Genomic DNA, 26,740 nt, shown 5'->3' with positions numbered 1-26,740 from the left:
TTCAGACTGCATAATTACTTAGACCAGCATTTCGAACACCAGTCTAAGTAAAGTGAGCGCCAAATCTATTAAGAGGTGCAAGCTTCTTACAGGGGTTTTCCCGGAAGTGCTCCCGGTCGGAGCAGAAGCTGCTGCCCTATACAGTGGCTGACGTGTGTAATTGCAGGCTGGTGTCCCATTGATTCCAAGGAGAGCTGCGCCTGCAATTACGAGCGCCGGCCATTCCACAGGGGTTGGAGCAGCAGCTTCCGCTCCAAACCGGCTCAGTGGGCACTGCCTGGAAAATCCTTGTCTTCGTATCTGTCGGCATCTCCTTGCACCAGACTGAAATCTACACCAACTTGCATAGGTTTCAACTATACGTTACACAACTTTCTGGCATAAATTTTGGTAAATCTGATGGGACGCGCACCAAGACTTATAATATGTTGGCACTTTTGAATTCTGGTGCAAAGGGCATATGGATTTAACCAAATTTAGCTTCACTCTTAAGATACCTTTCTGTGCCACTGCTTATGTTAAGATGACAATAGCTTTTTAATGGCTCAAGATGAGATAATTTGTCGCAGAAAGTTATCACAGTCATAATACATTTTGTTACATCTGTAATGCAGATGTCCCAATGTGTCCAGTGCTGGAGGTTTGCATACCAGTTTGCATACCAGTTTTCTTGCATACAAAAGTCAGAAATTATAGTGTAGCTGGCATAGGTTTCAGTCTGGCGAGGGGCTGCCAGATGCAACAAATGTACCAAGAGGCTTGCCCCTTGTAATACATTTGTTGCACTGACACAAGTGCATAATTTACATAGACTGGCATATAAAACACTGTAACATCTAAGTAACTATGCCCCAATAAATATATTAGTGCCTGCCATGGACTAGAAGGAACATAATATGCCATGGACGTCTATTGCCTCAACTCCAGATCTGTCCCTATACCTCAAATCCTCAACCCAAATCATTAACACAGCTTAGATAGATAGATAGATAGATAGATAGATAGATATGAGATAGATAGATATGAGATAGATAGATATGAGATAGATAGATAGATAGATAGGAGCGATAGATAGATATGAGATAGATAGATATTAGACAGATAGATATTAGATAGATGAATATTACATAGATAGATAGATATGAGATAGATATATAGATAGATATGAGCTAGATAGATAGATAGATAGATATGGGATAGATAGATAGATAGATAGATAGATAGATAGATAGATAGATAGATAGATATGAGATAGATAGATAGATATTAGATAGATATTACATAGATATTAGATAGATAGATAGATAGATATGAGATAGATAGAAAGATAGATATGAGATAAATAGATAGATATTAGATAGATATTAAATAGATATGAGATAGATAGATAGATATGAGATAGATAGATAGATAGATAGACTAGCCTACGAAAAGTAATAGATAGATATGATATTATATATCCAATTCTGATATATAACACACAGATTCTCTCGTGTGTATGTCATCTCAGGTATAAGGAGACACATTAATGGTGAAGTTCTGTTCCGGCTGTTGTAAGTCAACACTAGAGTATTTATGGGTTGTACAGAACATGTACAGTAAGATACAGTATGACTAGTACACGTAATCGGCCGGGCCCTTCTCTCCATGGTGCTACACTGACTGATGAAGATGTGCTGCGGGGTCTTCATTGAAGATTTCTGATTTATCTCCAGGCCCAGCAACGTATCTTCTATTTAAAAGAAGAGCAATCAGAAAAATTCTTGTAAACGTCAAGCACATGTCAAGTTAAAGGGAATTTTCTGTTTGATTGTCCAAGAATTGATGTTTATAATCAAAGGGAAACTCGACATCTTGCTATATGGTGGTGCTGCAACAAATTTCACCTTACTTTTTTATTATTTCATTGTTTGCTTGTTTATTGTTTGCATCAAATATATAGATGTTGTGATTTTTTTTTTTTTGACTTTTGAGTGTTCAGCTATAATTTGATGCAGTGAACTATTTCCCAGATTAGTAGAAAGTTTGTCGATGGAGAATTAGAATTCCAGGTCAGAGTTTTCAAGGATCCTTCTCTAAAAATATAAAGTAATCTGTTTTTAACCCTGTAAGGAAGGAGTATGTGGCCAACCTGAGTTGGGCCCCCTAGTTCCACTAGTTTCAGACACCTGCTCTATGGTGCTAACATCTAGAACATGATAACATATGCTTCAAGCTGAATCTGTTATCCAGAGGGCATTCAAACGGCCACATAATGTCTTCTTCATACAACCAAGGTGTCCAGAGCTGTAAGGATACTGGAACTATATGCTGCCCTGCTGGATCTCTTTATAGTGGTGTTTCCATTATTACTATATTAGGGCCCGTGCAGACAAGCGTGTTTTGGTGCGTGCATACGCACGCACAAAAACACGCTTGTATTTACAACAATGCATTCCCTATGGTGTGTGCACATGTCCGTACTTTGCAGGTGCGTGCCTGCAAAGATAGGACATGCGTGCACCATAGGGAATGCATGCATTGTTTTCAATGGAGCCGCAGCTGCTGCCGGCGGCTCTATTGAAAACAATGACCTGCTGGCTCCCTGCATTCCTTTTCAGGGAAGGACTTTACATATAAGCCCTTCCCTGGAAAAGAAAGATTTTAGTGTAAAAAAAAATAAAAATGCAGCCATTCTCTTCAATGGAGCCGCTTCTGCTGCTGGCGGCTCCATTGAAGACAATGGTCTACTGACACACCTGAATTCTTTTTCAGGGAAGAGCTTAACATATAGGCTCTTACCAGAAAAGGAAAAAATTTGGTGAAAAAAAAAGAATGCAGCCATTCACTTCAATGGAGCCGCTGCTGCTGGCGGCGGCTCCATTGAAGACAATGGTCTGTGGCACACCTGAATTGTTTTTCAGGGAAGGGCTTTACATATAAGCCCTTCCCTGGAAATCAATTAAAAGTGATTTAAAAAACAAAAAAAAATAGATACTCACCTCCCTTCAGCTGCCGGGGCACAGCCACGTCTTCTCCTGCTGTCCCCTGCACTGTGGTGCTGAACTGCTGATCTATCAGCAGCCGGGGATTTAAAATCCCCGCCTGCTGAAAGAGCTGAGTGTGATTGGCTGAGGTACTCAGCCAATCACAGGCAGCTCTCCCCGAATGAATGACAGGTGAGAGCTGCCTGTGATTGGCTGAGCACCTCAGCCAATTACATTCAGCTCTTTCAGCAGGCGGGGATTTTAAATCCCCGGCTGCTGATAGATCAGCTGTTCAGCAACACAGTGCAGGGGACAGCAGGAGAAGACGCGGCTGTGCCCCGGCAGCTGAAGGGAGGTGAGTACCTATTTTTTTTCTTTTTTTTTTACTATGTTAAAAAGCTTTTCAGGGAAGGGCTTATGAAGCTCTTCCCTGCAAAGCCACTAACAGCTGCCAGGGCTCAGCGGGGACTTCTGCCTCTGTCCCCGGCTCTGTAGCGCTGCTGAGCTATCAGCAGCTGGGGATTTAAAATCCCCTCCTGCTGGTAGCTCTGATTGTGATTGGCTGAAGCAATTCAGCCAACCACAATCAGAGCTACCAGCAGGCGGGATTTTAAATCTACGGCTGCTGATAGCTCAGAACTACAGAGCCTAGGACAGCGCTAGAAGTCGCGGCTGAGCCCCGGCAGCTGTAGGGAGGTGATAATTGTTTTTTTTATTTTTTGCACTATTTTAAATGGCTTTTCTGGGAAGGGCTTATGAAGCCCTTCCCTGAAAAGCCATTGACAGGATGCCGGCAGCAGGATTCTCTACCGCAGCTGTCATGTGACAGATGTGGCAGATGTAGCAGCAGGGAATTCTTTTAACTAGCGGGGGTGAAGGATACATCTGCCGCATGCGGCAGATGTGTTCTTCATGCCCGCAGGGGTCACAGCAGCGGCGGAGAGGTAAGTTTTTTTTAATTCTTTTTTTGTTGTGCACTAAAATGTTTCTTTTTCAGGGAAGGGCTTATATGTAAAGCCCTTCCCTGGAAAAGAATGCAGGGGACCGGCAGAGCATTGTTTTCAATGGAGCCGCCGGCAGCAGCCTCGGCTCCATTGACAACAAGCACGCTGCTGTGTTCACGCGTGCTTTTGCTCGTACCTAGGTGCGGACGTATGTACGCACCTAAGTACGCACCAAAACACGCTCGTCTGAACGAGCCCTTACACTGGTTTCCTTCGCTAGAAGCATTTCTTCTAATTACTGTAGCTCGGTAATATTTTGTAAGGACTCTGCTTGCCTCCATATGGGCGCCTTGTCTTAAAGAAGTGTCTTCCTTACAAAAAAAAAAAAGGTTCATACACCATATTGAAGAATTCTGAGTAAATGGAGCAGAAAAACGGAATTAATACAGAATGAAATGCTTCTTTTTTTCCACTATTGATTTTAGTTGGTTTAAAAAAAAAAAAACGGCACAGAAGGGGAAATATAAAATGGCCATTTTCTGTGATTGTTCAAAAAAAAAAAAAACGAAAAGCAAAGGGAAAGCTTTCAGTTTGCTTCTGTTCCGTTTTTCTAGCAGACCGCGCTATTTGTTTCCGCACAAAAACAGAAAGACTAGCAGAACGGAAACAAACTAAAAACTTTCCTATTGCTTTCCATTTCTTTGCACCAAGGCCCATGGCCTTAAGCTATGCTAGGGCATACAGTAACTGTTTGGGGACTCATGGAGGGAGTGCAGCACTATAATTGTAGGGTTGGCAGAAGGAGACACTATTAACTGTATAGAGTGCAAATGGAGGGGTGCAATGTAACTGGGGGGCAAAGGGAGGCGCAGACAATAATTGTGGGGGCAAATGGAGAGATGCACTGTAACTGTGGGAGACGATAGAGGGGTGCACTATTAGTGTGTAGGTAGCACAGAGGAGTTGGTAGCGGCAGGAAAGGTAGAGAGTGCAGAGAGTGGTGGCTGGAAGATGTTATAACAGTCAGAAAGATGAAAACCAAAAAATGGATAGTGCTGATCAAAGAAGGCTTCACCTGTGATCACTAGAGGTAACTGCACTGCAATCACTACCGCTGTGTAGAATAGAACTGGTATCTGACTGTATGCTGAGCCCATAGTGAGCCACTATATTGCAGGGTGGAGATACTCTATCTCATTGTTCACACTCAAACGTCCTGAAGTCTGGGTCTGCTGAGTGGAGGTACGCAACTTTAATTCATCACACATAGGCGCCCTGAAGTCTGGGACTGTCAGGTGGAGGTACTCTACTTTCATTGTTCACACTCAAGTGTCCTGAAGTCTGGGTCTGCTAAGTGGAGGTACGCATCCTTAATTAATCACACATAGGCGCCCTGAGGTCTGGAACTGCCGTGTGGAGGTACTCTAGCTTATCTATTGCCTGCATTTTCTCAATCTGTAATCTGTGCCTTGTGTACTGCTGAAGTTACGTTAAGTAAAGTTATTCCTGGCCCTGACCGTTCCCAGGGACCTGAGGTACTCTATCATTGTCTGTAGCTCGATTATTTTCCCGCCAATGTTCATACCGGTTGGTACCGGAACGGTGGTGTCACCCGTGACAAACTCAGCACCTCTTCTCCTGTTTATTGGGCCTCCCCATGCCAGGGGTGTCCGGAGGAGGCCCAGCGGTGTCCTAGCCTTGGCTGCGTGCGTCCCTCCAGGAGAGAGCCTGGTAAGTGCTGCCGTGACAAGCCAGCATCTTGCCCTCTCAGCTCCTCAGCATATGCCATGTGTCCAGGATCACCCTACGGGACGTTGCATATAGCAACACCCATTGCTGTTAGTGCTGTATCATTGGGCCACTTAAGAGACCAGCGATGTAGCAGAATGTTTCAGATGGATCACAGCCAGCAGCCATGAAGAGTAGTAGGGAAGGGGGCCCAAGCTGAACTTCTTGCACCCGGGCCTATGGACTGCTAGCTATGCTCCCGAGCTACTCCACACATGATCCGTAAGGGTAACTGTGCGATCAGATTGTCAAGGGGCACTTTTAATAAGTAAGGATCATCCAAAGCAGTGAAGCCCTTTGAGATACAGTAATATAGTAAGCTACCTGAATTTTAATAAAAGCCATAGAGAGAATTTCATAATATCATGATGACTTGTTGTGACAAATGACATCTTCCCCTCTGATATATCTGTTTACATGTCACGTATATAAAATGTTATATAAAGTTATTATAGTCAAGCAGTTAATTTAAATGGGTTATCCAGGCAGTGCCCACTGGGATATACCAGGGTTGAAGTGGAAGCTGCTGCTCCGACCCCAGTGTAGTGGCCGACGTTCATAATTGCAGGCGCACTCTCATTGAAATCAATGGGATCCCAGCTTGTAATTACAAGCGCAGCTAACATTAATTTCAATTAGAGCTACACGTGCAATTACGGGCTCCAGCCACTACACAGGGTCAGAACAGTGCTTCTGTTCTCAGTGTACCCTGGCGGGCGATCGCTTTAAAAGCAAAAAAAAAAAGATTTTTTTTTAAAGTACTGGATTTTAATATTTATGGACAGCACTGATGAATCGCCATCACAAGTGTTCTTATGTATGAATTGTAACATATATTACAGAACAGAGTGGAGATGGTGAACGGGATGCTGACGATTCATAATGTCAATCAATCTGATGCAGGAATGTACCAATGTCTGGCGGAAAATATCTATGGAATTATCTATGGAAGTGCTGAGCTGAAAGTGCTAGGTAAGGACTCACTTAAACAAACAGCGGTGTAGTGGATGTACAGCTATGTCCTTTCTTACCTGCCCTCTTGGCTGGATATGATCACATATATGTGACATGAGATGACCAGCTTTTCAGAACAAAATGATTTTGTGATACTCTGTTACAAGATCTCTATCCTATATGTGTCTATTGTGGCCACCCAGTGGTTGTGATGTGAATTGCAGAGTTCAAGTGTTCTGCTAACATGTCCCAATATTGTGTCGCATTGGTTTTATGAGAAATTACAGTTCTTAACCAAATTGAACATAAATGAAGCTTCTTCCCCCCACAGATAAGCTTTTTCCCACACAGTGAGATCAACTTAAAGGAAATGCTAAGCATGTGCAGTCAATGCTCCATTCATTTCAATGGAGCTGATGGAAATACCTGAGAGGATGCTGTTTGGCTATCTCAGCATCCTCATTGACAGTGAATGGAGCTCTAGTGCACTTACATGACCAGCGCTCGGTTAAGTTTCCTCCTGATTGCAGGGGGAAGTACAGTAACCCCTCAGTGAGGAGGATGGAAGACACATGACCACCAATTTCGAGATCAACAGGGTCTCAGCAGTGAGACCCCCACTGATCAACAAGTTGTCCCCTATCCTGTGGATAGGTGTTAACTTGCAATTCTGATACAACCCTTGTAACCCAATTGTTAACATTATGGTAGCATGTAGTTACCACTAGTGGGAGCTAAGGAGCACACTGCAGACTGATTTATTAGTGAGATCAATGGGAGCTGAATAAATTCACTGAGCGACCCCTATTGTCCACTGTGGGCAACTACACTGCAGAATTTTATCATTTTAGTCTACGCCGAGTGAAAGAACTCCAAGCCTTGTAAAGTTATATTATGCAATTCATCAGCACAGCATTTTGAGCCCTTTTAGGCGAAAGAAAATAACGTGACGTGTAACCTCAGGATGACTATTATTTCAATATTATAGCATAAAGCATTATTATAAATACCATAGGACTAGGGACAATAGTGAATAGCGTTTTGGCGTTTGGAACATCTTCCCTAGGACACGCTCATACAGAGACGAGTTTGCTTTACAAATAACCTCTGCGTTTGAATTCAGATCTCGGTACAAAATGTATAAAGATTGTTTTGTGCGCGGCTTTCAAAGAGTCTAAAAGGAAAGATGTCTTTGCATAAACATTCTAAATAGGTACAATAAGCCAATGCATATTGTAACAGTGGGGAATTTCATTGTGATTCAGATCTGTGATTGTTATTTTCATATGTATTCTGCTTAACAGCATCCGCTCCCTCGTTTGAGCTCAACCAACGGCAAAAAACAATAATCATCACCAAGGGCAAGGAAGTCATTATGGAATGTAAACCGCAAGCCTCTCCAAAACCAACTATCTCCTGGATGAAAGGTGACAGAGCTGTAAGGCAGAACAAGAGGTTAGAAACTGTCAAGTTTACTTCTATAATGAATAGGGTATGAGGAGCCGGGGACGAGATGCTTTTTACCTGCATGATTATTCCTGCATGCATGAAAGTATTGTACATTGTGTGCTGGTCTAACTGGGACTTTTTTCAATTCATGAATAGCACTGTACTAGAGTCTACAGTCAAAGGGTTTGTACAATTTTTTAAAGATGGATAGAAAAGTGTTAAAACAATAAAAGCAGCACTGCAACTCCCATGATTCTCCTGGTATTTGATTATGAATGGCTACCATTTCTTATAGTGAGGGTGATCAATGAGTGGAACAGGTTGCCACGGGAGGTGGTGAGTTCTCCTTCAATGGAGGTCTTCAAACAAAGGCTGGACAAATATCTGCTTGGGATGATTTAGTGATCTTGCATTGAGCGGGGGGGTTGGACCCGATGACTCTGGAGGTCCCTTTCAACTCTACCATTCTATGGTTCTATACCACCTGACTGCTGCAGCTATCATGTGCCATACTCTTGGCATTACAGCCCAGATGCTGGCAGCCAAAATGTCAGGAGATTGGCACAAGACTGCTGCAGCCTCTGATTGGCTATTCGTAGACAAAGATCAGGAGGATTGCGGAAGTTTCAGTGCTGGATGGCAGTGGGGAACCAACGAGGGGGTAGGGATGTGTTTATTGTTTAAATGTAAGATGGAATGTCTGTGATGTTTAATGCAGACTGTTGATGATGTTTAGATATGTTAATCTGTTCATGTTCAATAAAAGGGGGAGGCAGCACAGCACGGGAGTCTAAGTGGGGAGATAGGCAATGTCAGTCAGTGTGTGAGGCAGCTAGGCTGCAGTCCAGCAGCAGGGGATAATCCTCATAGCAGGTTGTTAGGAACGTTGCAGCCCTACGGGCGCTGAGCTTCTGGGTCTTGGAGAAGATTAGGCTGAGCAGCAGTATCTAGAGATACAAATAGATTTCTCTCCACTGGGACTGTGCACGCTGTCCTTCCTTCCCTCCACCGACTTTAGTGACAACCACCCTATAGGAAACAGCTTGCTGTTGGGTTGACTAATCTGTGTAAGTAAAAGAGCTACTGAATACAAGAAAGGACTGTAACATCGCCTTAAGGACAGTTTATCACACTTTACCTGGGAAGTTCTAATGAGCCATTTGCCCAATGGACATTACTGAAACCCGTTAAGCCAAGTGGACTCGATATAATTGTCTGATAGACTGAACTATCTGTACTGTTTACTATTTTGTTGAAATGTTCGTTCAAGTTGATTAAGCATCAGTATGACCTCACAGTAGTACATCTCTTATGACCTCCACTCAGCCTCTACTGCCCCTCCAGAGCTCAGGGCTACTCCATCGCCTTATTCCAGCCACACTCTTACATTACACATTTACACCCATGTTTAAAAACTCATCCACACCCAGACAAAGAGCCTATGCCAAGATAGAAAGTTATCTCCTATGTACAGGCTAGTGGATAACTTTCTGATTGTTGATGGTCCCACCACCCAGACTCCCACTGCCCTAAATATCCCTAGAAAAAAGGAGCAGCAGTAAAACATGCGCACTGCTTCTACAATCATTTCAATGGGAACACTGGAGATAGCCTAGTTCAAGTATTCATCAATCTCCAGAACTTCCACTGAAATGAATGGAGCCAAGCTGCGCATGGTTGACCACCACCATATTCATGCAAGGACCTTCTAGATTCCCTTATTCTCAGGATCGGTTGGGAGATCATAGGTTGGACCATCACTGATCAGAGAGTTATCCTACTTTCTATCTTGGAGGAACCCTTTTAATATCAACAAAAAGTTGGGTCACTTTGCAATGTCTGTAGTTTGTATAAGTAGAAGTAAACATCATATCTGTGATGGGTTCTAAACTGGTTTCTAGGGCAAAAGGGACTCTCGGGATATCCTATCACCTTCTCTTTGCCTATTCCTTCTGACCACCAGTAGAGATCTTAGTATTGTAGCCATCCTACTATTTGCTTTTCATCAATCCTTGTATAATAAAGTAGACTGGGCATGAAGTACTCCTCAAGAATAAGGGAGTTGAACAGAAGCAGAAAAACATGGCTGCTTTCTTCCTTACTTGGGTTGCCTATGGTATCGCAGCTTAGCTTCATTGAAATGAACCGGAATGAGCTGTAACACCACATGCAGAGTGTTTTTACAAGTCTCATACATTTTTGAAAGAAGGCAGCCATGTTTTTCTAATCCTGGAAAAGTTTAAGAGTGAGAAGTAGAGTTTAAGAGACCGTTCTGTTTTCCAAGTCGAAATAGTAATAAACGAGCCCATGGTTGACATTATGGGTGACATTGATGTTTACTTATGAAGCGATGTGTCAGCCTGAATAACTTGGAGATTTTCAAGATTGCCATTCAGATTATCTCGCTAATGGCTCAAGACGTTTTATGCCCTGGCACATATATGCTATATTTCATAGCGCTACATAAATTCTACAGCTGCATGTATTTTTAATATTCAGACATATAATTCAATGGCCCAGATGTCAGGCTTGACGTTCATAGAGATTTTAAAGCGGAGAAGAACATTGAACGGCGCAGACGTCCATTGATGGATGATTACTTTGTCCTTTTAGATTTGCAAGTTTTAACCAGTTTGCTGGGTTGGCATTATTGAAATGAAAAAAAAAATGGACTCCTGAAACAGATTGAGAAAGCCTCAAGAAAAAAGTGTATAGAAGAACAAAGCAGGTTTTATTAACCATACGCCTTTAAAGTTGCGGCAATGGTGGGATGCCATGAGATCTAATATTCAGAGGAGGTCAGTCCGACTATTGTGAGGACTTCAAATTTGCCATTAAAAGGGCAATATAGCAAATTGAGCTGAGGTGCAGAGACTCACGGTTTTTACCTTTAACCCCCACAAGGAGGTATAGACCAAAATGGTCCAGAACTGGCAACAGTAGTGATGATAAGGCAGTGGCATAGTCAAGAACACAGACCAGGTCAATCAGAAAGTGACAAGCCAGGGCCAAGCATTTCCTTACTGGAGGATTTGTAGCAAATTGTTATTTCGGGAAAGTCAATTGCACCATATGAATTTGGCTTTTCTTGGAAGGCCTTTTAGGGGTGCTAGTTTACTATCGCTGCTTGAGGTGTCAAATACAAAGTATTCATCATGCTCTAGACTTTTGCTGTCTTTCCAAGATTATGACCTCCTGGGGGATAGGCAAGATGCAATACCATATACAACCCATGGACAGGTGTGGCACTATATCTGGAAGAAAACAGCTACGTTTTTTGTTCATGGTCAACACCTTTAAAGGGTCATTATGTTATTTTCTTCATTTCTTATACAGTTTGTTTCCCAATACATATAAGTCAGCTGGTATTACCTTATTTAGTGATTGCTTTCTATCTGAAAATTCTGGGGTTCTTTTCATGGATCATATGATCGCATTGTGATTGCCTTGGAATTACTTGTACCTCTGTTCTCTCCTGGAGTCACCAGAATTCCTGTATGCTGAAACTGCATGGACTGTATCACACACACTCTTCACATGAAAATAGAAACTCCTATCACAGTTACTGTTGATGATTAGAGGCTCATGTCACGCAGTTAACCCTTTAACGCTATAGGATGTACAGTTATGTCCTGCACGTTCAGGGATTATATGTAGGTAGATCGCGGGGCAATTTTGCTCCATACAACGTGAGTCATCTGTTTCTTACAACTGGCACCCGCCCACAACAGCTCTGATAAGCTGCACTGCTCATTGGAGCTGTCAACCCTTTAAATGCCATCATCAATTCTGACAGCGGCATTTAAATGTCCCCACCGATGTTCTGGGGTCCCGTACGGCCTCCCATGATGAGGTTTTTTAAAGTCTTTCAGTACATTATATGGTACATTAAATGGTTCCATTGAGAAATACAACTGGACCAGCAAGAAACAAGCCCTCAGACAGCTACGTTGATGGATACATTAAAGAATTATGATTTTTTTTTTTTAAAGGGAGGAGGAAAATTGAAAATGGAAGAAAAGGGCATCTCCTTAAGGGCTTATTCTCATGAGCATATATTGGCCCGCGTTTTTACAGTCAGCCGATATATGCCACCATCTGATGCATTGGATTCCAATGCATCAGATCATACAGGCGTATTCCCATGGCGTAAAAAACGCACCTGACTGGGCACTTTTATGCCGGTCAGGAAAGATAGCCCTGGAATTATCTTCCTGGCCTGACTATGGCCACTGCCATAGAATCCTATGGGAGCCGATGACAGTGGCCGGGGAAGGAAGGTTGGAGGGAGTTTAGCAGCATAACTGCTAATCTACCTCCCCCTTCTCTCCTCCTCTCTTCTCCCCTCCGGCTGTTTGCAATGGGAGGGGGCGGGGTGAGCTAAGCTCCACCCCATCCCACTCCCTCCCATTGCTGGCTACGGACAAGGGGCGGGAGCTTAGCTCCACCCCCATCCCACCACCTCTCATTGCGAACAGTGGGAGGGAAGGAAACAGGAGATGAGCCGGCAAGGGGGATATACACCTGATGGGATATACGCCAGACCCATGCATCACACGGTAGCGTATATCGGCCGGCCGTGAAAACGCCAGCCGATATACGCTCATGTGAATAAGCCCTATAGGATTAAAATAATGAGTGAGATCCCAGTTCATCCTTCCTGACAATATACTTATGGTCTTTAGCTTATTTAGATGAATATAGAAAGCAATTAAAATAACACTGTCCTCTCAGTAGGCAGAGATGGTACTGGCTGTATGCTAGCAAAGCCTAGAGGAAGAATATAGCATGGAAGATATCTAAAAAAAAAAAAAAGCTGATATCTTATTATATGACTGGAGGCTGAACTGCATTGAAAGCAGTTCAGTATACATACGGTAGGAGAAATCCAAAGTGTGACAGACTATCAAGTTAGGGATGCGGGGATGGAAAACTGTGTTTCTGCTGGAGTGGGGGTTCCTTCTGCTAGTTATAGACCCCTGATATTCAAACTCTGCTGTCTTTAGGGTATTTGGAAATATTTAATACAGAGAAGCACTATATAAACCGTCTATATAAAGAACATTAGTCGGGTGTCGCAGTTGCTGCATTCTGCATTCAGTTCTTGCTGGTAGGACTTGTGTTTGCCTCACTTTAAATTATCTCTTTTTCTCCATAATAAATTATTAAATATGCTCAAAGTTTTCCCTTTTTTCAGAGCTGCTGAATGGTTTTGAGATGTGTCATTGCAGCTGTTATTTGAAAAGTCAGGTCACAAGCTAATTCGTCAAACCTTCTAGAAAGTCACATGGGGTTTTGTGAAGTCTGAATAAAGTCAGAGAAAAGGGTACACAGTCTAAGGAAAAGCAGACAATGGGAAGGGAAATTAATTTAGATAGTGACATTTTAGGCATTGCAGTTTAATTATGCAGTGTGCCATCCTTTAGTATTTCTGTAGTATTTACGAGGACTTTCTAGATGACTTTTTTTTAAAGTATTTACTTGTTCGTTTTTATACTTATATAGTTTTTACAATTGTAAAGGCTTAACCCCTTAAGGACCAGGCTGTTTTGTACCTTAAAGGGGTTGTCCCGCGCCAAAACGTTTTTTTTTTTTTTTTCAACCCCCCCCCCCCCCCCCCCCCCGTTCGCCGCGAGACAACCCCGATGCAGGGGTTAAAAAAGAACACCGGAGAGCGCTTACCTGAATCCCCGCGCTCCGGTGACTTCTTACTTACCTGATGAAGATGGCCGCGGGGATCTTCTCACTCGGTGGACGGCAGGGCTTCTGTGCGGTCCATTGCCGATTCCAGCCTCCTGATTGGCTGGAATCGGCACGTGACGGGGCGGAGCTACACAGAGCCGGCATCCAGCACGAGCAGCCCCATTGAAAAAAGAAGAAGACCCGGACTGCGCAAGCGCGGCTAATTTGGCCATTAGACGGCGAAAATTAGTCGGCTCCATGGAAACGAGGACGCTAGCAACGGAGCAGGTAAGTAAAAAACTTTTTATAACTTCTGTATGGCTCATAATTAATGCACAATGTACATTACAAAGTGCATTAATATGGCCATACAGAAGTGTATAGACCCACTTGCTGCCGCGGGACAACCCCTTTAAGGACCAGACACTTTTTAGGGATTTTACCCATGTGGCGGTTTTACTGCCCTACCTCTTTTCCTTCAGCTGTTAGGGTACTGACCATTGAAATCATCTGCAATGACTTGAATATTGCGTTCCCCGGAAACCGGCACAATCTCTGTCCTCTTCTAGCATGGTAATCTTGCAGCCATATTTGTGTCTGTAGCAGAGAAAATTAATAATATCTTTGGCAGGAATGAAGCTATGTCACATTTGATTCCTCATCAAAATCTTCATCAGATACATATGTCACATAGAGCTCTTTCCATTTGAAAATATCGACTCGATTCCAAGATGACTCTTTCAAAATGGCCACTGTGTTGGCCACCGACCTTCACAGACTTGTCCCCTCCCCATATACAACATGCCACGCACAGGAAGGTGTTCCCAACCATTTAGACCACTTTGTAGTTATGCCCATAGAGAGATAGACCTTTTAATATATTTGTCGCTTTTGGCACCTCCATTCTCCGGATAGAAACCTATACCAGCTACAAACTAGAGTAGGGTTCTGCTATAATGTATGTGAGTTTCTGGTGTAAATTATAGACCATGCGTGTCCATTGATGCTGGACCCGTCAGCTAAGTGCTGTGACCTGTCAAAAAAATACAAAAAGTTTCTATTTTGGTGTGTGCGTCAAAAGTATAATACATACGCCCTATAGATAAGGTGCTGTATATGCGGGAAGTTTGAACATGGCATGTACAGCTCCTATCATGTAAAACGGAAAAAGTTCGGTACGGTGTCAGCCAGTAGACCAAAATGTGATTGTTCTCAAGAGAAACAAGTAATTGGTACTTTTTAATGGCTAACAAAAATACATTACGTTATAGTGAGCTTTCGAACCTAATCAGGGTCCTTCCACAGGCTAAAAGGAAGCCTGAGGAAGGCCCCTAAGTAGGTTGGAAAGCTAGCTATAACATAATGTATTTTTGTTAGCCATTGAAAGGTATCATATCTACAAGATTACTTGTTTCTCTTACTGAGAACAGCTCCCATCATGTTACACACATTTGCCCCAGCATCTCGGGATGATCATTCTCATTGCATGGTCTACAGTAAATCATCATTGTATAATAATAGAACAATCTGTTCTGTTTGTTAATTCGCTACATATGATTTCCCTTTAATGTCTGTATTTCCCGATGCCTATTTGTCGTCACTTTCAACCACACTTTGTGATTAGAGGTTATGATGAAAGTGTAAATGACGAGCTCCCATGAATCCTGCATAATATGGTTTACCCTACAGAACTGGGTCACAATTGCTTTCACAAATGAGCTGTAATCTCTTCAGAGGAGACTCACCATTTTAAATAAGTTGTTTTTCATTTATTTAATATGTTCTGTAAATCAGGAGAAAATTGCCTTTGCCAGCATTGTTCGCCATTTCAACCTTTCGTCTAATGTCGATTTCACACTTTGGTAAATTCTGAACAACACGTATCTCTAAACCCATCATGTACTAATTTTGTGCTGACAACCTTGTAATGGGAATTTAAACACTTATTAGATTTTACTTGTTATTACAAAAGGAGAAATATTTATACCTTCATTCCCCGCTTTGGTCATGATCTTTATCTGTTCTTTTGTTTGCAATATAATTGACCCTGTTTAAAGGGGAAGTGCCACTAAATCATACTTAAACTGAGGAACGAGTCAGGAGTTAAAAATAAATGTGTACAAGTTATTACTTACAGGGGCTGATTACCTGCTATTTATTTCCAAAAATCGTGCTCTTTGGCTTCTCTTTAGCTCATTTTCATTGGTACAGTGCTGTGATCTATGACTATAGTTTATGTACAGTAACTACAGGGAGTCTGCTGTAGTCTGAGACACACCCCCTGTCTCATGATTGGTTCAGGGAAACATACCTTCCTTCTCATCATTGGTTCAGGTGTTTGGAGGGCCTTATGCTGTATTCTTCGTGCTTTTTTGGTCATCTGAGCTGGTACCAGCACATGTGATATAAGCCTTGTTGGAGTTAGCAAGGGGTAGAGCTAGACCATGCTTAGTTATGGAAATTGAAACTCTCTTGTCCACCTGAGTTAGCCACTGTATCATTAAAGGCTCATGGCTAGCTCCAGCCACAAAGATTTGAGTGAAGACTGAGTTTCATAATAGACTTGGCTGCTTGATGAGCATCGGGGGATCGCGGGTGAGTAAGGAACCCACGAGGGATTGCAATTGCTGCAGAACTCAAAGTTTTATTTTTAACAGCCAATTAAATAACCTGCATAAAAGTCTCTTTGCCCTTTGAAATAGGCCATAGCCGAAGGGAAAGGAGCAGAGGAACCATTGTTGTAAAACTATGACTCGTATTTTAGTGCATTTTACCGGAAAGCTTAAAAGGAACCAATTGCAGAGCTCCAATGTTCAGAATTGTCCCGGGAGGGTTTCAGTCTAGAAAACTATTGCGGCCTAGTGATGGAAAGACTCCTATACTATACCCATCTACAACTTTAGCCGTCCTTCAATTCCTGTTATTTGCCCTATTGCACAGGTTCCTCCAGGTTTGCCCCCTCTTAAGTATACAGTACAATAAGGCCACCTGCACACGAATGAGTTTGAATTGTGGAATCCACGATCGTCTCCCACGCGGACGAGCTGCAGTATTTTGCTCAAATTCAGACCAGTAGAGTATCCGCATTTTCGCTCACATGACCAGACAGCAACTGTGATTTTCTGCTCACGAAGAAAGAAAAAATCGCAGCATGCTCTATTTTTTAGAGGATTTCGCATAGACAGCTTCCATTGAAGTCAATAGAAGCCGTCCGACCCGCAATTGACATTGTGGAAAGGTCACGGATTCCTCGACAACAAGCCATACGAACCTTCTCCAGTACAGATTAAAGACAAATTACAGGTACATGGGGTTGCCGGCTGGGCTCCCGCATGCAAAATCCAACCCATTCGTGTGCAGCCGGTCTAAAATAAAAAATAAAAAACAGTATTATAATTTACACAAAACAATAACAAATATCACCCATAACCCTTTGCAATCCAATTTTGGTTTCAGGACTTCTTAGGGGGCTTTCTCTTTCTGCCATTATACAATGGCGCCATCTGCTGGCTAGAGCCAGTACTGCGGTATGGGACATGCTGGAGAGGCCCCCGACAACAGAGCAGGCAGTAATATACAGTAAGAATACCCTGCTGGATGTCTTCTGACATCGAAGCTGTACAGCCTTCAATAAGAATGTCTTCAGATGTTAAACAGTGGATTGGAAAGGGTTAACACAGGCTGCTGCTCTCGACACCCCCTGCAGCTCTGTCTCTTCTGATTGGCTCTTTGGCAGACAACGATCATATGATTCATTGTTCTCCCGCTAACAGAATGTGAATCGGCCCATGCGGAGGCCCGATAGTTGAATCTGAATGTTGCTCAACCTAAAATTAACATGATGGTAAAAGGCGGATCTTCAATTTAAAAGGGAAGTAGATTTTAATTAGAAACTGTGATTCAATCCCAGCTGTCATTAAATATTTTTTTTTCCTCTAATTGCATTAAAATGAGACTATTGTATGTTTTTATTTCATATATTTAGCCCATTTTTATTGTTCCTGTATGAACTCCTCCATTGATGCTTGTAAAGTGCCGTGATTTTGTATATTCATTCACTGAGCTTTGTAAGTCTTCAGGCTGACAAGGATTTCCACTTCCTACTATAAGGCTACTCTATTGTCTGCTTACATTCTTTTTGTTAGAAGTGAATATTAATGGCCGACTCTGCAGGTAGCTCATTGTCACTAAATATATTTTCAGGATTATTTTGCCCTTGGGTTTCCTAAGCCGCGATGCATAAATCTCTTCCAAATGAGCACACTGAATTCTCATGTTCTTCGATAATGGATGGTAGAAAGTAATCTAAAGAAGGACTTGGGCGTAGAGGGGTCTGTGTGACAGGCAAATAATAGCATCGTCTTTTTATGCCAATCACCAGGGATTATGTTGGGCTGATTTATAGTTATTTCCAAATAACCAAATTATCTAGTATTTTTCTGTATTTCTCTAAGGTATAAATGCATAATAATTCTAAGTAATGCTTATATCACTTATACACAATTACATACAGTAAGTAGAACTGCTGTTACAGCCGTAGAGGAACATTGAATATTCCGTAGTTTCCGACAATGTTATTTCCATAATCTCTTTTTCTACACAGCGTCAGTGTTCTGGTCACCGGTGCTCAGGAAAGATGTTGCAGTGCTTGAGGGGGTACATAGAAGGGCGACTAAATTAATAAATGGAATGATGAGACTGGAATACCCAGAGAGGCTATCCAAATTGGGATTATTTATCCTGGAAAAAAGACGGCTAAGGGGTGATCAAATGACTATGTATAAATACATGAGGGGACGATACAAGGATCTCTCCCAGGATCTGTTTATACCCAGGACTGCGACGGTAACTAGAGAGCATTCTCTACGTCTAGAGGAACAAAGGTTTCATCACCAACATAGAAAGGGGTTCTTTACTGTAAGAGCAGTGAGACTGTGGAACTCTCTGCCTGAGGATGTGGTGATGGCAAATTCGATAGAGGCATTTAAGAGGGGACTAGATGCGTTTGTAGAGCGCTATGATATGATAGGATATAGACATTAAATAACCAGCAGGGTTGTTGAGCAAGGTCTTGGAGTCAGGTAGGAAATATCAAATGTTGATTCAGGGATTATTCTGACTGCCATTATGGAGTCAGGAAGGAATTTTTTTCCTCCAAATGGGCCAATTGGCTTCTGCCTCTTTGGAGTTTTTTTGCCTTCCTCTGGATCAACAAGGGGAGTGGAAATATGCTGAACTAGATGCACACTGTCTCTCTTCAGCTTAACACAATATGTTACTATGTTACACGCCAATGTGTTGCTTCACATACTTTCTGGAAACAGATCCTTACTAGAGATGAGCGAGCGTACTCGGATAAGCACTACTCGCTCGAGTAATTTGCTTTATCCGAGTATCGCTGTGCTCGTCCCTGAAGATTCGGGTGCCGCTGCGGCTGACAGGTGAGTCGCAGCGGGGAGCAGGGGAGAGCGGGCAGGAGAGAGGGAGAGAAAGATCTTACCTCCGTTCCTCCCTGCTCTCCCCTGCAGCTCCCCGCTCCGTGCCGGCACCCGAATCTTCAGGGACGAGCACAGCGATACTCGGATAAAGCAAATTACTCGAGCGAGTAGTGCTTTTCCGAGTACGCTCGCTCATCTCTAATCCTTACCCCATAGTAACATTTTTTTAGGTTATGATACCCAGATATGATTTTTCCTCTTGTCTTGAGATATGAGTGGTGCAAGATGAACAGCTTTGAAAAAAAAGTTATTTTGTGCTACTCTATCTGGACACATATATGCTGTATTTGTCTATGAGCACCCAGTAGTTCAGAAGCACACTGAATGATCACTGTATTAAAAACGCCTACTCAATAATGTGTTGGGCAACATTTTGGGGTAATCACAGCTTTTATATGTCAGGGAACAGATTTAACAAGATGGCAAACATCCTCCATACTCGATACCATACCAGCTGCAGAGGCTCCATCAGTTGGTGCACGTTTTGCAGATAAATTGGAGCAAATCTCACAGCCGTTTGCAGTATATCCCAAACCTGTTCAATGGGGTTACAGTCTGGTGAGTTTGGGAGCTAAATAATATGGAAAATTAATTGCTGTAATCCTCCAACCATTCCCTAGTGATCCAAAGTTCAAAGAATACACTGTGGCCGGGGAAGGCTTCCTGAAGATATGGGTCCAGATGGTCAGTTAACAAGTCCCTGTAGCATTTGCCATCCAAGGACTGTGGTATGATGACCAACAGTCCTAGGCCATGCAGGTAAAACACTCTCCAAACCATAATACCACCACCACCGCCTATTGAACCCCACCACCGCCCGTTGAACCCCAGCGGTGCACCCATGGTATACAGCTTCATGGTGTTTATGCCAGATGCATACCCAGCCATCCCTATGGTTCAGAAGGAAATAGGACTCATTAATACAGATAAACTGCTGCCTTGTGTCCAAGGTCCATTGACGTCTTACCTGGTCCCATGCGAGACATTCTTAGTGATCATCTGTGGTTATACTCTTGGTTGAAGGTCTTTCCTGATCATGTCAGCAGCTTTTAATGTTGTCTTCAGTCTCAGTTAGCATAACTGAGACTGAAGACAGGGTGATTCCAGGTTCCTGATATGGGGTCGCCCTCTTCTGGACAGGTGCTCTGCTGTTAGGTAGGATTTTCTCTTATTTGAGCACTTAAGGTTAGTTTCCCCATCTTCCCCTTTTGTGTTTCCTTTTTACATTTTTATCTTATCTGCATTAATATGTCTGGGTCGGACTTAAAGGGGTTGTCCCGCGCCGAAACAGGTTTTTTTTTTTTTTCAATAGCCCCCCCGTTCGGCACGAGACAAACCCGATGCAGGGATAAAAAAAAAATAACGGGTAGTACTTACCCGAATCCCCGCGCTCCGGTGACTTCTTACTTACCTTGTGAAGATGGCCGCCGGGATCTTCACCCTCGGTGGACCGCAGGTCTTCTGTGCGGTCCATTGCCGATTCCAGCCTCATGATTGGCTGGAATCGGCACACGTGACGGGGCGGAGCTACGAGGAGCCGCTCTCTGGCACGAGCGGCCCCATTCAGAAGGGAGAAGACCGGACTGCGCAAGCGCGTCTAATCGGGCGATTAGACGCTGAAGATTAGACGGCACCATGGAGACGAGGACGCTAGCAACGGAACAGGTAAGTGAATAACTTCTGTATGGCTCATAATTAATGCACAATGTACATTACAAAGTGCATTAATATGGCCATACAGAAGTGTATAACCCCACTTTGTTTCGCGGGACAACCCCTTTAACAACACACCTTCAGATAGTTAGATGACCATGTATAATGCATAATCACATTAAGTCCTCCAGTGGGGGAGCACACTCTTTGCAATAGCTTTCCGCTACTTCCCAAGTAAAAGAGCCTTCCCCTATGGCTTCCATATGCCCTAACATCAGGATATTAGATGATAGGACTAATTTATCATTTGTTGGTTGGCAATAGTTTATACGCCCGTAGCCTTCTAATTTCCTTCTGAGCTGAATACAGCCAGATTTTCTTGTTTTTATGACTCCACTGATAAAACTAAATTTTAAGCTCTTCTAAATTAAGAGCAAGTCAGGACTTTGAAGAAGACAGATGAGTATGAGCACTGAAGGTAAGTAATTATATAGTAATTGACAGTGTTTGTTAAGGTTAGTTTCATTATTCACAGGCAAACAACACCCATCCTTAGAGAGCCTATTAACACCTTCACACAAGCTAAAATAAAATGGTTGAAGGGACTTGATTAGTCCAGCGTTAAGAAAAAAAAATCACAGGGAATTAAATGCAAAATGTTCCTTTTAATTAACAACATCAGACAGCTATTAAAACTTCAAAGGTCACCATGGCCTAGATTTCTCCAAAGATGTGAAGGTTTAGAACTTCTTAAATCCCATTTGAATGACGGTGACCAAGATAATGTTTCCTATATATTGTTCATGGTAGATATAAATACAGGAGTAAGTGGACTCTTCTTTACAACACTTCAGTTCAATGTCACATTAAACGGTATTTGGCCAAAACTGATCTATGGTCTAATATGAAAAGATTCATTTTATTTTTAGCTTTTTTGTATGAAAAAAGAGAAATAAGGTTACATAGAATGGTAGAGTTATAAGGGATCTCCAGGGTCATCGGGTCTATCTCCCTGCTCAGTGCAGGATTCACTGAATCATCCCAGACAGATATGTGTCCAAACCCTGTTTGAACACTTTCATTGAAGGAGAACTCACCACCTCCCGTGGCAACCTGTTCCACTCATTGATCGCTCTCACTGTCTAATATCTAATCTGTGTCTCCTCCTTTTCAGTTTCATCCCATTGTTTCTAGTCTTTCCTTGTGCAGATGAGAATAGGGCTGATCCCTCTGCACTGTGACAGCCCTTCAGATATATGTAGCTCTCAAGTTATGGAAACAGTGTAGCTTGCTGTCCTATGTTGTTTTTATAACTCTCATTCACTGCTTTGGGAGTTACAGAAACAGCATAATGATGCCCACTCATCTGTTTCTGTTTTGGTCTAGGGGCACAACTAGAGATAGGTGCAGGGTTCAAGAAGTGTGGAATAGTGTAAACCAAAAAACTGGGAATAAGGCTCGACTGTTTGATGAACATGCACACTAGGATAGCCCATAAAGATATGGTAAAAAATAAAGTGGCAGTTATACAGCAAGACCCCTTCCCAATTTGTTACATCTGCTAATAGTAATGTTAGGGGAAAGTTTAAGGTTTGAATTCCAACTGCAAGATGGCGCTCAAAACTGATGTATATTATGAGAAATGGCGCCTACACGCAAGATTTCCAATTACACAAGCTACAGCATTAATATTAACAACTTGCTTATGCAAAAGAACCTCCCTACCGTAACACATTAAGTATTGACAATGACATTTGTCCCGACAATCTACACATTTGTGCTGTTCCTACAAAACTACCTCCAAATGTAGGAAAATAGTCAAAATTACGTCACAAATCCTTGTCAGTCGGCGCTTAAGGACCAGACAGCAGACTTCTTGGTCATCTGTGTTGGAACAGCCTTGCCATTTGCTTCCACGACTTGAAGCAACAGTTGGTTTTCCTCTTCATGATTAGTGTGTTAAATTCTTCAAAAAGCTTCACAGCTCGCTCCACGGTGTCATTCCCAACACGTAGCAACTCCAGTTGTGATTGGTCGAATTGATACTTTTCACTTGCAGGCCACTCTTGTGGTGGTGAAACAACAAAGGCATCATCAATGTTGTAGTGACAAAGAAGTTCACCATTCTGGTAGTTGCAAAGTCTCTTGAACTCATGTCCGGTTTCATCAGAATTGACGAATCTTGGCGCACTTTCCATTTGCCAGGTTTAAGGACCATTCCCTGTACAATTGCTCTCTTTTCGGCTGCTGTCACATGATCTGAGAACACAGCTAATCCAATTAGCTTAGTTGAAAGATACCAGGGATGATTTTCTTTCTTATGATCTTTCTTATGGCTGTACTGATGTCAGGATCAGTATCGTGGTAACTGCTAAGATCAATCCATAGCTGTAAGTCACTGGCTTCAGTTGCACGGGGAGCTGCTACCCAATACTTGGTGTAAATCAGAGCACCCAACTGTACAAAGTACTCAACTTGTGCCGCTACTTTGGTTGTAATCTTAAACACATCTGTCTGCTTGGGAATAGCATAAATTCACTTTGCCATCCAGCGAGCACAATGTATGGGTCCTGGGGCCCTCCAGTAGATTGTATTCGATGGGTGTCCCAAAACAATCATAGTCAATTCAATGAGCTCCATGTAATTATCCCTGACTTGTACTTGTGGGTGCTCTTTGCTCAGGAATGTTACGGTTGTGTCTGAGAAATTGGAAATTTCAGGTGTTGCCCGCAATCCTGCGAAATTCTGTCTCGTGATATAATTCCAACAACTTTGAATCGTTTGAAGAGTAGACTAGCTGGGGAGTTTGAAGGTCCCCAGCATATGGCGGAAACCTTTGAGAAGATTATCTCCGTTACATGATGATGGCAGGCTAACTAATGGAGTTCATGACCAAGCAAGTCTGTTTTCAAGACCAACAGCTACTCTATTCAATCTGCCATTGCCAGAGTATTGCCAAATTGTCAGCAGCACATTATTGCCTAGAATGTCAGGGTACACCTCAGTGTTCATGGTTCTTGTCACTATGACCAATAGACTGAGACTATTGAGATTACTCGAGCGAGTAGTGCCTTAGCCGAGTATCTCCCCGCTCGTCTCTAAAGATTCGGGGGCCGGCAGGGGGCGGGGAGCGGCGGGGAAGAGCGGGGAGGAACGGAGGGGAGATCTCTCTTTCCCTCTCCCCCCCTCCGCTCCCCCCTGCCCCCCGCCGCAACTCACCTGTCACCGGCGCTGGCCCCCGAATCTTTAGAGACGAGCGGGGAGATACTTGGCTAAGGCACTACTCGCTCGAGTAAGATGCCTTAGCGAGTATACTCTCTCATCTCTAACTGAGACCATGTCATATAACGCATCCCCAGACCATAATGAAACCTCAGTGCTTACTGAGGTTGTATCAAAACACATAGCTTGAACTTTCTCAGTCTGCTGCCACTCTTCCATCAGTTTGTAAACAGCATTTGCTTCATTTTCACCATTTCCAGAGCTCACCTTTGGCACTCCCAACATTTTGTCCATCCCGTCATCTGAAACTAGAACTGTCAGCCTGTCAACAGAGCCTAAACCAAAAATTTCTGGAAGTATCTTTCCATCCCAGTGAAGTACTAATGGGCAAGTGGGTTCAAAATTATCCTTCATTGCCTTTGAAAGTTCATGCCTTGCACTTGATCTTGCTTGCTGAATTGTGCTACGTGAAATATGAAGTGCATTTGGATCATGATGACCAAGAGCGGCAGCAATAGGAATCATTAGTCGTACAACTTCACGATTAGATGTTTTGTTGCCATAGAGGGCACGTGTCACTTGTGCATTATACAAATGATCTTGGGAAATTTTCTTTACCTGCTGTACCTGGTCTTGCACTTTATTTGACTTACTAGCTTTGATAGGCCTGTACTCAACATCAAAATCCATTTTGTCATCAAGATCATCAATTTCACAATCATCAGATTGGCTAGGGTCTGTTGCTGTGGATGCTGAAGGTTGTGAAGCTTTGCTCTTTCTTTCTTCCTCTTTTTGTTGTCTCCATTCCAACCTTTGTTGTTTTTAAGCCAACTCTTTATCTTCAGTTGTCATGACCAATTGTCTGTCAGTATGCTGATGGTTGAAGAATTCCTTGTCCTGTTCTATTTTGCCTTTGACATTGCATCAGAACGTGGAATATCAAACAGTTGATTTCACTCTTCAACAAATTCTAGCTCTCTTGTTTTCTGAGCCTCAGATTTCCTTCCTGTATTCTTCTTCAGCAGCAGCCAGGTATCATGCAATCTTTCCTATTTTTCAATTGAGTGTGTCTTCAACATTGTTGGGATACGAGCCTTCGACCAGTTAATCAGTAGCTCATTAACTATTGCATGAGAAGCATTTCAATCTGACGTCTTTAGACCTAGGGGTTCATGGAATCTCTGAAGCACCTGTACCTGAAGAGACGTACCTGAAAGGAAGACAATTTTCAGTGAAAGTCTGAAAATTCATGGTCTTTGAGCACAACCTTGTCATAGACATAAGGACCTGAAGGAAGTGATGGCTGTGATTGGTTCTTCAAACGCTGCTCAGCCAATCAATGCAGTGCTGGATGAACCAATGCGATGGCTTGGTGGATTAGTTTATCTAGCACTGCATTCATCGGCTGAGCAGCAGTGGAAGAACCAATCAACAGCCATCGTGTTGTAGAGGCAGGATTTATGAGTTGGCTGAGCAGCAGTCAAAGGACCAATCACAGCCATCACTTCCTGGAGGTGGGATTTATGAAACCCGTAATCAGGAAGTGATGTTGAACAAGCGGCTGAGGACTGCGGGAACCGCACCAAACCTCTAGGGGGCAGTGGAAGGGACCTGGACCAAGCCTGCTCGGTAATGTATCCTTTTTTATGTAGCGTAACTGAGTCTTACTTTTAGAGTAGGGTTTATGTTTCAAGTCTCCCAAAAAATTAAGCTAGCGCTTATTTTTTGGATAGGTCTTATTTTCAGGGAAACAGTAGAAAACAAAACTTTTTAACAATGCATATGCTTTAACATAAAAATGCCATTGCAGAAAAGAAATCCTTTGACTTCTGATAGTACAGTTCTTCATTACACTATTAATATAATACCCTCCTCAAGAGTTTCCTTAATATTTTCCATTTTTTTATGGTTAATTTTCCTTATTGGCTTCAGAGTTTTCCTGGGTCATCATAAATCTGGTAGACTCGGTGGGGATCAATAGTTTATGCACAATATTGACTGTGCAATGGAACCAATTATGAAGATTCATATTCAGGTAGGAATTAAAAGACAAAACAACGGCGATAGAGATAAAAATGTCAGTTTAGTGTCCTCCGCAAATCTCTTCTTAAATATTTTGCTTCCCCCGCAGGGGAATACTCTGATGCAATTTTAATAATATCTTGCAGAGTGTCTTGTTTCTTTTCATTTTGCGAGAAACAAAGTGTAATATAAATGTCTGACCCCCTACAATGTTTTTCTTATTGCTTCAATCAGGGAGGTCCCATGGAAGGCAGAGCCGCCAATGTACCCTTTAATCAAATTACCATAATGCTATAACATTACAGAAAAGACTGCAATTAGGTGGATTGTTATGCAATCAAATTAAATCCAAGGAATTGAGGTTTTTTCTTCTTTTTTTGCTCAAATCTCAGTAAATTTGTCATTAGCTGATGAACCACAAAGTGTTTGCAGTCAATAGAGCTCTTCAGTGCTCTAAGGCAAAGCAAATATAATGCAGGATTAGAAGACTCAAGTTCAAATCCCTTAATATTTTCTTGTCTCTCAGGAGGAGATGGATAGCCGATGATGTATGCAGATGAGA

At 42.6% G+C, this 26,740-nt stretch overlaps 1 protein-coding gene across 1 annotated transcript in view; it reads left to right on the top strand.

Moving 5' to 3' along the window:
• CNTN5 (contactin 5) overlaps positions 1–26,740 on the top strand; it is an 802,468-nt gene that overhangs the window by 474,147 nt on the left and 301,581 nt on the right. Inside the window, exons 11-12 of the mRNA XM_066586592.1 lie at positions 6,541–6,670; positions 7,957–8,107. Of these exons, the coding sequence (XP_066442689.1) occupies positions 6,541–6,670; positions 7,957–8,107 (281 nt within the window). The remainder of the gene's footprint in view (positions 1–6,540; positions 6,671–7,956; positions 8,108–26,740) is intronic.

The sequence above is a fragment of the Eleutherodactylus coqui genome, chromosome 1 (assembly GCF_035609145.1).
Source record: "Eleutherodactylus coqui strain aEleCoq1 chromosome 1, aEleCoq1.hap1, whole genome shotgun sequence".
Lineage (NCBI taxonomy): Eukaryota > Metazoa > Chordata > Amphibia > Anura > Eleutherodactylidae > Eleutherodactylus > Eleutherodactylus coqui.
This window is presented reverse-complemented; position numbering and strand designations above follow the sequence as displayed.